This window comes from Andrographis paniculata, unplaced genomic scaffold (assembly GCF_009805555.1).
Source record: "Andrographis paniculata isolate CXL003 unplaced genomic scaffold, ASM980555v1 Contig49END, whole genome shotgun sequence".
Taxonomy (NCBI): domain Eukaryota; kingdom Viridiplantae; phylum Streptophyta; class Magnoliopsida; order Lamiales; family Acanthaceae; genus Andrographis; species Andrographis paniculata.
Genome location: NW_026137583.1, coordinates 1825702 through 1840896, shown reverse-complemented (window position 1 = coordinate 1840896; position 15195 = coordinate 1825702). Strand labels below are relative to the sequence as shown.

Here is a 15195-nt window from a genome sequence, read left to right as displayed (position 1 = left end):
TAATTTTTAATATAATATAAAAAATGAAAAATAAATATTTGATTTAATATTTTTTTAAAAAAATAAGAATGAATAATAAAAATTTAATCCAATCTCCCAAACAAAAACACCCTTCAAAATTATCAAAATGAAGTGTGGTACTGTTAAAAAAATATTTTAATTTATTAAAATTTATTAATTATTTATTTTTTTATTTAGCATAATTCAAATATTTATTAAATTTGTACTCTCTTTGTCACAGGTGAATTGACATATTTTCATGTATGATATTTAAGATAATATATTATTAAATATATTTAAGATATTGTTTTGTTATTATTTGAATAATAATTGGTAGTTTTCAATCAAATTTAATATATATAATTAAAACAATAAAAATATATATTTAAATATTTTTAAAATTACTATTACAATTATAAATATATGTCACATGAATATAATTTTGTAAAAAATAAAATATAATAATATAAATAAATAAAAAAATACGTTTATTAATTTACAATTAACCTAAAGTAATTTTATATAAATAAAAATATTTATTTTCGAAGAGAAAATAAAAATGAAAGAGTTTTAAATGAGTTTTATGTATGATTTTATATGTTATTTAGTTAATCAAATTTATTTATATTTTTTTAATTATATTTTGATTTAGTAAATTTTATCAAAGTATAAATTATTATGAAATAAACAAAAATGAAAACAAAAAGAATACAATTAAGATGAGACGAAGAAAGTAGCTTATATTTTAAAAAATATAATTTAATTATAATATATAAATTATAATTCATCTTTAAATTAATTATACTTGACAATTTATTTTAAAATTACATAATTTATATTTAATAACTTTAAATTAGTTAAAAATCTGAATATTTTTATAATTTAGCATTTCAATTATAATTTTAAATTTTAATTTAATTATAACATATAAAATAAAATTATGAATAAAATTGTATTTTTAAATTTTAATTTAAGTATAATATACTATAAATTTATTATTATTATTATTATTATTATTATTATTATTATCTACTCTCAAAATAGATGACTATTTTTTTTAATCCGTGATGTCTATTTATAATAATAATTAACAATCTTAAATGTAATTAATAAATTTCATTAAGTTTTAATTATTAATTTTTATTATTTTTTAACAATAAAAAATACTAAAAATTAATTTCAAAAATAAAAATAAAACAAAAAGTTTTAAAACAGATAATAAATAGAAAAGCTTCCGAAATTTTCTTCAAATCCTAATATTTATCGATTCCCAAATCATTATGTTTGTTTGAGGGATTGGATTATATTTTCACTATTCATTCAATTTTTTCTCTCAAAAAATATCAAATCAAACATCTATTTTTTATTTTTTATATTATACTAAAAATCAATTTTACATTTAAAATGTCGCGTCAACATCTATTTATATCACATCATACAATTATTCAAATTCAAAATTTTTACTATTCAAATCCCTAACTTATAATCCAAACCCCAATCTCTTCATGGATGAACCCTATCTTCTCCCTCCCTTTATGCTCTTTCCTATTTCTCAACGTGAGGATGTTTTTATCCTATGGCCTTGTTAAATACTCCTTGTTGTTTCTTGCTACCATGTAAAATTTGTGCATTTGTTGATTTATGTCATTGTTAGAATAATCTAAATCTGAATTTGAACGAAGAGCTGTCACTCCTAAACGTTGTCAATTTGATGTCAAATTTTTGTAATTAGTGAATAACCAGACAATTTAAGGAGCAATTTAAATCCGAATTTGGAAAAAAAAATAAAAAATGATCAATTCCTGAACCTACTCAAATTGTTGTCAAATTTGTGTAATTCGTAAAATGACCAAGCAATTTGAATATAAATCTGAAAAAATTTGACCAATTTCTGAATCTGCTAAAATTGCTTAGTGATTATTTACAATCTTAATGAATAGCAATTTGAATCACAATCTTTGGAAAATTTTGACCAATTTTAGTTTAATTATTGATACACTATTGTTTAATTTTTTATTTTATGTCATCAAAATTATAATTCTAATGGTTATATTTGAGGTTTATATATATAATAAAAAAAGTAACGATATCACATGTCTAATCATATAACATGTGTGCATAGTAAAAATTATTTTACAAAAAAAATAACCACAATACAATTGTTAATCATCTAATATGTGTTCATTACTAGTCTAATCTTAACTATTTTTTATTAAATCACAAAAATAAGCATATAATAAATTATTCGCTCTACTATCATAATTTATAAAGGTGAAATAATTGTATCTTGCACTTGTATGACTAATGCAATTGACAGCAGCTGCACATACTATTTTTTCCTAGATCCATGAAGTATGTCAAACACTCTATGACTAGTTCAATATCAACATTAAGGTTGTTTGGCAATATACCTTGTCTAATGAGTGTATCATTTTTTATATATGCAATTTTATAATTATTATGTTCTTTACCTTTCATGATCTCTATCATACAATTTTGTATGCTAAGAAGAACTTTATTCAGTATAACTTTTCATATGAGTTTTCAATTGTACTCACAAGTTCATCAATCATGTAACATGTTGTTTCGGTTGAATGTTTTGAACTGTTCTAAATCATTTAAGATCCTTCAAATTAAGGTCCGGAGAATTTGGGGGTTATTGAACTAGATTTATGTCAAAACTATCATTAGAATATGCTACTCTTAAATTTGGATTTTCATTAATTTTGGATTATCCTATTGTATGAAAAAATTTCTACTCTTGTTGGCAAACCACTTTTGGTTACATAGAACTAGTGTGAATAAAAACAAATGCAATGTAATCGCATTTATTCTAACATTATAAAAGTTTAACATTCAATTAATTACATACATGATTGATCAAACATGCGTTAATTACTTATTTGGTAATAGATTGAATAGGCTTCGTCGTGAGGTTCCCATCTTACAGTTCTTACTTGATCTCTAAGCAACTTCTTTTTAAGTAAATGAAAAGTTTTCAATTTTCAATCAAAGATCATTGAACAATTTTCCACAAATATTGACCTACACATAATATACATACACATAAACTTGGTTATAAAATTCTTATTTTGACATGTTCTATGTGGCTTGGCCTCCTCTCAGGTTAAGTAAATCCAATGTGATTTTTACTCGTAAAAAATCACTTCTCTCCAACATATGCTATATTTTTCATGCATTTAAATTGAATTGTATTTGCAATAGAATTATACAGAAGTTGTTATAGTGAAAACTACAGTTTTAATCTACCTTGCAACACTGCTTTTAGAATACTATATTGAGGTTGTCAGCCTACATATTGTACATTATTTATAAAGAGAAACACTTTTGATCAATTGCATTATTTGGAAACTTCTTTTGAATCTTACATTTTGTTATCTCAAAATTATTTTTAGATAAAATTAATTTATGAATTTCTATTTTGGCCGAGGGGTTAACCCACTAAGTTTTGTTTGATGAGTTGACCACCCAAGACCAAGCTAAGAAAGACAAGTGCCCAAAGAGCAAGCTTGATCGAAATCACATGCAAGCACGTATTGACTAGTCTATAAGAAATTAATCAAAATTAAGTAAGATATTCACCGGATAGTTTGAGCAGAATTTGAAAAATGATTGTTATGGGAGAATGTCTACTATGGTAAAAGGGACATAAAAATACTCACGTTATTAAAAAGGAAAAAAAAAAAAAGAAGAAAAAAAAACCAAAAACATATTTTTTAAAAAACACATCAATTTCAATCGAATTTCAAAATTTCAGATTTTTTTTTTTCAATTTATTTCTATCACTTTTCATTGCAACTTCCTTGTAGAACATTATCGATATTCCTGCTCGTGATTGTTTACAATTTTTTCTTCTTCAATTTTTGTTATTGCTTCTCTCATTATTTTTCCTTGTTGTATTTTCCATTTTCATCAAATTCTAATTTTATTGCATTTTGTCCATGTTTTTTGAACAACAGACGCTACTTTCTTATTTCAATTATGTTTCTATCATCTCAAATTTTCAGCAATTCAATTCAATTAGATTTAATTTGCTTATGAGTAATTCGATACGGTTTCATATACTTGTTAAGAAAGCCCGAGAATCCACTCATTTTTCAACTCGCTCGACTTTATAAGTCGCCGAATAAATAAAATTCGAGAGACAATAATATTTAAAATTTAATTTTTAATCTTATTATTATTAATTTTTAAATAAATACTAATATTTTATATTTATTTTTCATAAAAGCTTTAATTATTTAAACTTTAATTGATTTTGACTCAGACTATAATTTATTTTTACCCGGACGTCAACATGTATAATTGACAAGTAAATGGTGGAATCAATATAATTAATTTATTTTTAATAGGATCAACTCTTAAAAAATATTCAACGTTTTGACTTTGTCGTATAATTTTATTTTATTTTTTTAATAAAATATCAAATTAAATACTTCCTCCGTCATGCAAATGTGTGCTTATTTGACCGGGCACGAGTTTTAATAAAAGTAAGTAATAATTGTTAATTTTTTCTTTTATAGTAAAAAATAGTACAAAAGTGAAATAATTTTTTATTGAAAAGGAAATGAAAATATTTTTCGATGACAACCCAAAAAGAAAAATGAACATAGATTTGAATGACGGAGGAAGTATTAGTTTAGGGCTCTTTTGAATTGATTTTTTTTTAAAAAAAATAATAAATAGAAAGTAAAAGTAGAAGTCAAAAGCAAAAATAATTCGATTTAAATTTTATAAAAAAACAGTTTAGATATAATAATGTTGAAATTGTTTTTAAACAGATAAAATTAACTTTGGTGTGTTTGTTTGGGGGTTTGGATTTTGAGTTGGAATTTGAATAGTAAAACTTTTGAATTTGAATAGTTGTATGATGTGATATAAATAGGCGTTGATGTGATGGTTTGAATGTAAAATTGATTTTTAATATAATATAAAAAATGAGAAATAGGTGTTTGATTTGATGTTTTTGAGGGAAAAAAATTGGATGAATAGTGTAAATTCAATCCAATCCTCCAAACAAACATATAATTAAATAATTATTTTTAAAAATATTAAATTATCTAGCTTAATTAAAATAATTATTTTTAAATAAATTTTACTATATAATTATTTTAAAATTTTTATCAATAATATATTTAAAAATATTAAACTATCTTTTATATAATTAAAATTTACATTTTTCTTCGATCATTTTTTTTTATAAACTTACATTTCTTTTTTATATCTCAGTTACATTTTTAAATTTTAAATTTAAATAAAAATATAAAATTGAAATTAAATATTTAACTTAAATTTAAATATATAAAAATTATTTGTATATCTATGCTATGTTATTTATTACTATTATTTATATGGGAACGGTTAGGGTGGTGAATTGGAAAAATCAAATTAGTACCCATAATATATAGAAATAACATAAAGTTTTATTATACACAGCGCATGTTATGTATAAAAATGACATGTGATGTTACTTTATAATTATAACGTACCATATGTGGTGTGCTGAAATCAATTAGTATTTGTGCCGTATAAGATTATAGCATGTGTTGTCAGTTCATGTGTTGTATTTGTGTTGTTAGTTCATAATACAAATGTGTTGTATAACATTATGTGGTGTGGTGAAATTAAGTATTGATTGTATTGTATAAAACTATAGCATGTGTTGTATTTGTATTATTTGAATGCAAACTGTGTGCTGCCGGTAGTAACACCATGTGTTGTTTAACAGCACACCAAGGTGTTGCGATGTGTTGTCAGCACAGTGCTGAATTTTAAAATTTAGCACAGTAGTCGCCGTCTATTTATATATATATATACATATATGAGTTCAATGCGACTTATATTCAAAATTTTGAAATTTTTATTTTTTAAAATACAATTTTGAAATAATATTAGTAGGCAAATCACACTATTCAAATTATGTATAACACACAAAACCTGGAGATGTTAGAATTTGAACACGAGTCCATCTACAAGTCACCGGACAATTTCTTTATATGCAAATCACACTATTCAAATTATGTATAACACACAAAACCTGGAGATGTTAGAATTTGAACACGAGTCCATCTACAAGTCACCGGACAATTTCTTTATATATATATATTAATATAAAAAGAAGATGCAACAAAAGAAAAAAAAAATTGCAAGGTTGGTGCTTTTAGTAAAAAACACAATTCATTAAAAAATATATTTTAAAAAAAACTTAATATATTAAACACAATTTTTTTTATATTATTTATACAATTCTCTATACTATATATAAAAAAATATTTTTTAAACTATTTCATTAAACACACAAATCTAAATTTATTTTTTGTGATTTCCAAGTTTAAAAAATAATTTGATTAGTACTATAGATCATATTTTTATAGTTTTTTTATCTGATCTATGTAGAATTTGATATACTTTGTATTAAAAATTTTGACCGGATTGATCCAAGAGTCCCTCCATAATACAATAGACCCATTTCATCAAATCCTCTATTCCTATTTTTCTCTTTTCACTTTACTCTAACCAATAAAATATTTCCATGTTAGAGATAATGTTAATACAATTTATATATTTTCTAACTATATTATTGATCAGTTTTTTTTTTCCAAAAAAAGCTCTTAAATTAAGGGGGTGTATTCAATTGAGATTTTAATTAATTTTTTTAGATTTTAAAAAGTCTATGAATTTATGTGGATTTAGAAAATCCACATAATCTATGTTGAGTTTAGTAATTGATTTAGATGGATTTCTACGGATTTGATTGAATTCTTTATGGATTTATATGGATTTTGTAGGATTGTGAAATAATTTTTTATGAATATAAATATTAATTATATAAATTTATACTTCCTCCGTCCAAGCTAAAAGTATACATTTACTTCTGGCGCGGAGATTAAAGAATAATAGTATTTTAATTATAGTGTGTAGGTAAAAATAGTGAAATGACATTTTTGCCTTTACTTTTTTTGTATAAAAGTAATGATTTGATGTAAAGTAGGGGTATTTGTGGAAAAAATAGGGTATTTAATGAAAGAGTTACTTTGTAATTAGACGTCCCAAAATAGAAATATGTATGTTTTCTAACTGGACGGAGGGAATATCAATCAACAAATTTTACAAATATAATAAATAATTATTAATAAAATAATATTTAATATTAATAAATAAATATAAGTATTAATAATGTAGAAGTATTGTAACATCCGTAATACTACTATATTCTAGATTATTAATTTCAATTTTACAATTTTAGTATTATATTATCATTCAATATATCAAATTAATTTTATATTTCTTTATTAGTTATTATTGTCATTTATATAATATTTTTAGATAAAAAATAAATACGTATATAAATAAAATAAAAAATATAATTTATGATTTTTTTAAAAAATATTAAAATAAATAAATAAATATAAATTAGCGGTTCAACAAAAAATCGTTATCGTAATGATAATATAGCGTATTCGATAATTGAAAAGAAAAGATGACAGTAATACATATTTATTGTGATAAGAATATTTTTTAAAATTATATTTATAATATGACAATATATATTTAAAAAAAAATTCATAATAATTTGCTAATATATTTTAGTTTTAAATTATTATTTTGATTAAAGATTATAATGATAATAATAAATATTATTATATTATTGATCATATATACAACAACAACAACAATAATAATAATAATAATAAGGCAAAATTGCCCATAACTTCCTTGTGGTTTCGAAACTCAGCATAAATTCCTCCTCTACTTTAAAAATTGCATGACGTTCCCTTATACTTTAAAAAATGTTGCATGAAACCACTTTGTGGTTTCGATACTCAGCATAAATTCCCATTTTACTTTAAAAAATTGCATGACGCTCACTTATACTTTAAAAAATATTGCATAAAACCTTCCTACCATGCAAAACATATGAATAGGAAATCATCTTCTTATCACACGAGGAAAGTTTCATGGTGGTGGGGTTTCATGCAACGTTTTCTAAAGTATAAGGTGTACCATGCAATTTTTAAAGTACATGGAGATTTTACTCTGAATTTCGAAACCACTGAGTTATAAGCAATTTTACCTAATAATAATAATAATAATTTTAAGAATCCATAAAAAATCTGTAATGATAAGGAGAGATTCTTTCCTATACAAAATCTTCACAATTTTCCATTAAAATCCATAGACTTTCAAAAGTCAAAAGTCTGGATTAAATACTCTGGATTTTAAAAGATTTTTAAAAGTCTTCATCGAATACATCCAAATTTTAAAAATTCAACAAAATCTTATAAAATCTATATAGAAATTTGTATTAATAATAAACATAAAAATTTAATTTGAATATAATTAATTTTTTTTAAAAAAAATTAATAAGTAATAAAAATATAATTTTTAAAATATATAAATTTTAAATCATATTCATATATATTCTTTCTTAATTTTCTCTCTCTTATTTCAATGTGTCATAATTTTATTTGTTGAAATAAAGAGAATAAGAGAATTTGGGAATAGAAGATTTATGTGTCATAATTTTTTCAACACGGATCAGGTACTAATTGAATTTATTCAGCACTTGTGCTGACAAATTAAAATATAATTATACTAATTTTTATAATTAAATTATACAATTAATATAATTAAATAGGACAGATTTTTATGCATCAGCACTGGCGCTCAATTTGTTCAGCCGCCTGATCCGTGGGCTAATTTTTTATATATATTCATATATACTCTTTATTCATTTATTGTTTTTTAATGTTTTAGTACAATTTTGTTTTTATATATTTTGCAAATATTGGTTCTCCTGGTAGTTTTTATTTTTATATTTTTATTTATTTTTTTATTTAATGGCCACTTTTAACTATTCAAATAGCATATCATATATTGTGGCGGTTCTATGAAACGTATTAGGATTAAGGGTTTGTTTCTTTTAGTCACAAAATCTCAAAGTTTCTACTATTTTAATTTTGTATTTTTCGAAAATAATATATTTTTTTTTTCTCACAAAACATCCCAATCATACATTATTTTAATAACAAATTCAAATCAAAACTTTTTCATGCCTATAAAAAAAAACATACCAAGTACTATTATGATTATACAATAAATAAATAAATAAATATATATATATATGTATATATATAGTGCTTTTATATTTATCAAAGAAGACTAGCAAAAGAAGAAGACTATGAGTTTACTATTTGTTTCTTTCAAAAGTTTAAAAAATAATTTGATGTTAATTTTTTAGGGATTCAAATCTCTGTATGTTGGATCACTTTATTTTGGAGAAGATATTCAATTATGATGAATGTTAAAAATTAAGAAATTTTCGGATTTTAATTTCTATATTTTATTATATACAAATAATTTGATACGATATAATTTTATTTATATTTTGAAGATATTGTGAAGTCTATTTGTTATGCATATAATTTTTCTTTTACTTGTAAGTAATTTATTTTTTATGTTTTAATACAATTTTTATTTTTTCTATAATTTATTTTGGATATAATTTGTTTTACTGATAACTAATTTATTTTTTATATTTTGATACAATTTTATTTTTTTAATATATATATTTTTTTTATGACGTGGGAATTCGCAACCGTTATTCGAAAGTATGCACGAGGTAAACTCCCGGTCGAACCTAATACCTGAAAATTATGTATGTTCTTTTCACAAATATATATATATACACACACGATTTTAAAATATTAATATATTATACATATCCATTATTTTATATTTTTTAACACAATTTTTCATAAAAAAAAAATATGCATTCAAATTATCTCACAAAACAACACACCTTGTTATTTTTATTTGTTCTCCAGATAATTTTTCTAAAGGTAACTAAGGTTGCGTTCTTTTGTGGATTTTACCACAAATTTTTACTTTTCAAATTATTTTTTTCCTAAAAAAATATCAAATCAAACATTTTTTTTTATATTATACTACAGATCTATTTTATATTAAAAACATTACATCAACCTCCAAATTCAACTTTTATTATTAAAAAATCCAAACCCAAAATTTCATAAAAATTGTAGGCAAAATTGTCCATAACTCCCTTTTGGTTTCGAAACTCAGCGTAAATTCCCCCTCTACTTTAAAAATTGCATAACGTCCCTTTATCCTTTAAAAAATGTTGCATGAAACCACTTTGTAGTTTTGAAACTCAGCATAAATCCCCATTTTATTTTAAAAAATTGCATGACGCTCACTTATACTTTCAAAAATATTGCATAAAACCCCCCTGCCATGCAAAACATATAGATAGGAAATCATCTTCTTATTACACGAGGAAAGTTTCATGGTGGTGGGGTTTCATGCAACGTTTTTAAAAGTATAAGGGGGTACAATGCAATTTTTAAAATATAGGGAGATTTTACGCTGAATTTCGAAACTACAGGAGAGTTATAAGCAATTTTACCAAAATTGTATTATTGACAAAAAAAAGAGTTCCAATGTCATATATATATATATATACGCATATATGTGGGCTCCAAATGATACTAACACCCCCTTCAAACTCAAGGTCGTAAAGTAGAAACCAACTTGAGTTTGTTCAACAATGTGGAGAATCAGTCTGGGAAGAGGGACTTGTTGAAAATACTCGCAGTCTAATCCTCGGAAGAGACATGAGATAGATGAACAGTACCTGCATGAACATGCTGACGAACAAAGTGACAATTAATCTCAATATGCTTGGTGCGCTCGTGAAAGACATCATTATGGGAGATCTGGATTGCGCTCGTGCTATCTCAATAGAGAAAAGTGGAAGAAGACTGAGGAACCCCGAGATCATAAAGAAGCCAATAAAGCCAAATGAGCTCTAAAGTCGAATACGCAAGAGCACGATACTCAGACTCTGTATTGGAGCAAAAAACGAGAGTCTGTTTCTTGCTACGCCAAGAAACAAGGGAACTTCCCATGAAAAAACTATAATCTATGATGGAGCGACAATAGTCGGATCACCTTCTCAATCAGCATCAGAGAAACTAACAAGAACCAATGAAGAGTCAGCAGAAAAGTGAAGACCATGTAGAAGTATTCCCTTAACGTAACAAAGGATGTGCAACACAACAGCATAGTGAATTGTCTGGGGATTAGTCATGAACTGACTAACAATATGGACCACATGAGCTATGTCAGAATAACCGTCAAGTAGATCAGGGATCCCACCAGCTGCCGATAGCGGGAGGGATTCTCTAGTGGAGTGCCGTCAAAAGGATCAAGTCGGTAGTTTACCTCGAGAGGGATGGGTGCAATCTGACTATCAGTCAGACCTGAACAAGATATGGGATCAGAGGAATATTTCGCCTGAGATAGATATATGCTATGTGGAGCGTCAGAAATCTCAAATCCGAAAAAATAGCGGAACTGACCAAGACTCTTCATGTTGAAGTGTCGATGGAGGTAAATCTATAGGGCTGATATACCATAAGTGTCGTCGCCGGTAATAACCATGTCATTCACATACAATAAGAGAATGATGATCCTCGTAGGAGAACGACGAATAAAGAGAGCAGAGTCATAAGAAGATGCAAAAAAGTCATGCTGAAGAAGCGCAACACTAAACTTAGCGAATCAAGCTTGGGGCGCTTGCTTGAGTCCATAAAGCGCAAGGCGCAACTTACATACCTTCCCTAAAAAATCGGAACCACGTGGAAAAGTCATGTAGACTTCTTCAGTCAAATCTCCATGAAAAAACACATTCTTCACATCCAACTGTAATAACTGCCATCGTCAAACAACGACAACAACAAGAAGACAATTGGTAGATGTCAAGCGAGCAATGGGAGCAAATGTCTCATCATAATCAATACCAATCCCTGGCGCGCTCAACAGAACCATCGGAGGGAGTGTTGATCTTGTACCCACTTGCAGCTAATAGGTTTCTTGCCAGGAGGGACATCGACGATATTCCACATGTCTGTCTTCTCAAGAGCCTACAATTCCTCATACATAGCGGCGCCACAGGAGATCATAGTTTGCCTCACGAAAGGTCCTGGGTTCATGTATATGCGAGCAAGACTATGCAATAGTATGATTTAATCATAGAAAGTAACCATAAAATCTACAACAAATATGGCAATAATACAAACTATGCTTGTATATGCATAAAAGGTGTGTTTGTTTGGGGGTTTGGATTTTGAGTTGGGATTTAAATAGTAAAAAAATTGAATTGAAATAATTGTATGATGTGATATAAATAGGTGTTGATGTGATATTTTGAATGTAAAATTAATTTTTAGTATAATATAAAAAATTAAAAATAGATATTTGATTTGATATTTTTGGGAGAAATTTTTTCGATGAATAGTGAAATTTTGAACAAATACTCCAAACATTTAATGGAAATATATTCAAAGCACGTAACTTAAAAACTGAAGATAAATAAATGAAAGCATAGAAATTCAATAAATCCAGAGTGTCAATGAAAGACTTCTTCTTCTACTACTTATTCCCTACGTTTATATAAAATAGGAATAATTAAGATCGAACAACAATTTGCATTAGTCATCAAATCTAGCAACACAACTGCCAGCCAAAGCTAGTGTGATTAGTTCTATGTTTCTCTCCTACAAGTTTTGTAAGCACTCTTATGGTTCCAATCGAGTTAAAAACTTCAATTTCGACAAAGTCTTTTAACTCTTATGGTTCCAATATAAAGAGTAACCTACCATTTCTTATTTTCATATATTCAACAACTCTATGGCTCCAATGCCATCAAATGTTTCGGATATAGTTGCACATATACATATATATATATATTATATCCAACACTAATCAAACATTAATGAAGAAAATCAATAATCACTATGCATAAAAAGCCTACATATACAGCCATATTCTTAACATAACTATTACTACTAAAATACAAAAATATGTAGAAAACAAATAAGAATCTTGAACGACGATATGAGTGTGTCTGAATGTAAATGTGCAGAGATACTTGCCACAATGATATGTCCTGCTTGTTAGTGCTGCCCAGCTCCATTTGAAACTCAAGACTTCCCACAATCTACGTCGCCTTAATTGTCCTGCCATATATTAGTGAAATAAGGTTGTCACTACTTGCAAGAATAATTTTGTCATAAGATGGATAAGTAGTATCAAACTATCAATTAATGCATATATCATGAACCACTGCATCATCCTGTTTCTGATGATGAGTTTTTAATCTAATAATTAGTTTGTTTTCAATACCATCAAATGCTTGGATAAGAACACCAATCAAAACATCAATGATGAATATCAGTAATCAGTATTACTGTTAAAAACACAAAAATATGCACAAAACATGAATCTGGAACAACAAAAATTTCTGACTAATCGTCCATCATTGAACGATACCAGTACTACCCGATAGTAATGTCCAGTATCAAAATTGAATACTTAATGAACGCTACCTGAATAATGAACCGGTATCCATACACCATACACCCGAATACCAACTTCTTGCAACACAGCAAACTGACTACATTTTTACTTTCTTGTAGATATCTTTTGCTGTCATGAATTCATAAAAATGTGCAGACTCCAGTTAGCTTTGCAATGAACTCACATCACATGCTACTACCATTAGTCCTGTCATGTTATATGCAGTTTCCCCAACTACCTATGTCCCTTGCTCCTCTATTTCTGGTGTTATCTTAAATGAATTTGTACTCAAACCAACCCAGTGATGGTAAACCCAACGCTCCGAGGCCCTAATTCATCAAAGGGTTGAAATTTATACACACACATATCATATGTAACCACATATACGACTTCTTGTATCACACTAGGGGTAAAAGAAGACCGAAAATAAAAAGGAAAAAAGACATCCCTTTTAACCCTAAGACCCAACACCCAAAATAAGATGAAAAGAAGGAAACAAGCAAAACCCAAAATACAAAATATGTGTATAAGATGAAAAGAAGAAAACAAGCAAAAGTAAGGGTGTCTGTCAGACAGCTGCAGGACCATCCGGACCTGACCGAAGCCGAGCCAAGAACGATCCTCTGCGAGTCCAATGGCACAGCCAAGCCGAGCCACGGGACCAGCTAATCACGCTCTAGTCGAGCAGCCATGGTTCATCCACCAGACATGGTTTCTTGCCTCCTTAGAACTCAAGGATGCAGAGATACGAGCCTATAGAATAGATCCTGTTCAAATAAGGTCGTGCCTTCTTGGTTATTTGTATTGCCTTCTAGTTATATGTTCCCGATGTGGGACTTTTATTATTATCGTTGGATAGTCTATCTGGAATGTACACTATTGATTAATTATCTAAAAATCAATATAATTAAATTAAAATCAATAAAATTTTCTACATAATATTATAATCTATATACTTAAAAAAATCATTTAAATTATATTATTTAAAAAAATTGCAAAAAATAAAATAAAACTAACAAAAAATTAAAGATCCGAATATTTTTTACCCCTATATGTAAAATCAAACTATGATTATAAATACATAAAGTGCAAATTAATGCAAAACACATAGCTTTTTTTTTTTTTTTAAAAAGGCAATAAATGAAATATAGAAATTCTATGTATACTGTATTGAAATATTTATTATTATTATTATATCGTATTATTAAGTAACTCTAATAATATATAAATATTTTTATATGATATTATATTAATAATTAAAAATATATTTACATAATATGATAGTAATAATATCTCAATATACATATACAGAATGTCAATGCTGAGACTTTCTTCTTTCTACTTCTTCCACCCTAGGTGTATTAAAAGAGATAATATCCAAAAGCAATTCACATTACTCATCCAATCTAGCAGCAAAAATTGTAGCCAAAGCTGGTGTGATTAGTTCTATGATGGTAACACTTATTCTTGTTGCCTTTGGTCTCTCGCCTACTTTCCCATACGGTGAAGCTAACAGAACGACCACTGATGTTCAAGGTAAACTCTGTTTGGAATTCATAAAAGTTTGTCCTATTTCTAATCGATTCAGTTATATATTCGTGGTGAGATAAAATGACAGAAAAACAATGATAATCAAATAGATGAGAAGGAGAACAACTTATACAAGTCGATCGCCCATCAGTGGCAGCAGGAACTGGAACTTCCGGAGGATTGGGCACACGCACAGGTGGGTCAACTAGTGGGGAAGGATCAGCATCAGACAGACCAATAGGAACAGACGGGGGGTTTGAGACT

The 15195-nt window shown here is 26.6% G+C and overlaps 1 protein-coding gene and 1 non-coding gene across 2 annotated transcripts; both read right to left on the bottom strand.

Moving 5' to 3' along the window:
- Positions 1 to 10996: 10996 nt before the first annotated feature.
- On the bottom strand, positions 10997 to 11948 carry LOC127252915 (uncharacterized). Its single transcript, XM_051277304.1, has 5 exons — positions 11895 to 11948; positions 11659 to 11754; positions 11457 to 11574; positions 11176 to 11303; positions 10997 to 11071 (listed from the first exon to the last, which is right to left on the bottom strand). The coding sequence occupies exons 1-5, from the start codon at positions 11946 to 11948 to the stop codon at positions 10997 to 10999; spliced, it is 471 nt and encodes a 156-aa protein (XP_051133261.1).
- Positions 11949 to 13963: 2015 nt separating this feature from the next.
- Positions 13964 to 14186, bottom strand: LOC127253128 (small nucleolar RNA U3). The gene has a single exon (XR_007839221.1). It is a non-coding gene; the product is annotated as a small nucleolar RNA U3 (small nucleolar RNA).
- Positions 14187 to 15195: the final 1009 nt, after the last annotated feature.

Bases quoted from the DNA above. Each gene is read 5' to 3' on its own strand.
- LOC127252915 (XM_051277304.1), bottom strand. From the start codon at position 11,948: ATGTGGAATATCGTCGATGTCCCTCCTGGCAAGAAACCTATTAGCTGC. The intron at 11,575-11,658 runs GTATGTAAGTTG...GCGCTTCTTCAG, and splicing joins GTTCCGATTTTTTAGGGAAG to CATGACTTTTTTGCATCTTC. The intron at 11,304-11,456 runs GTATATCAGCCC...TATCTTGTTCAG, and splicing joins TACCGGCGACGACACTTATG to GTCTGACTGATAGTCAGATT.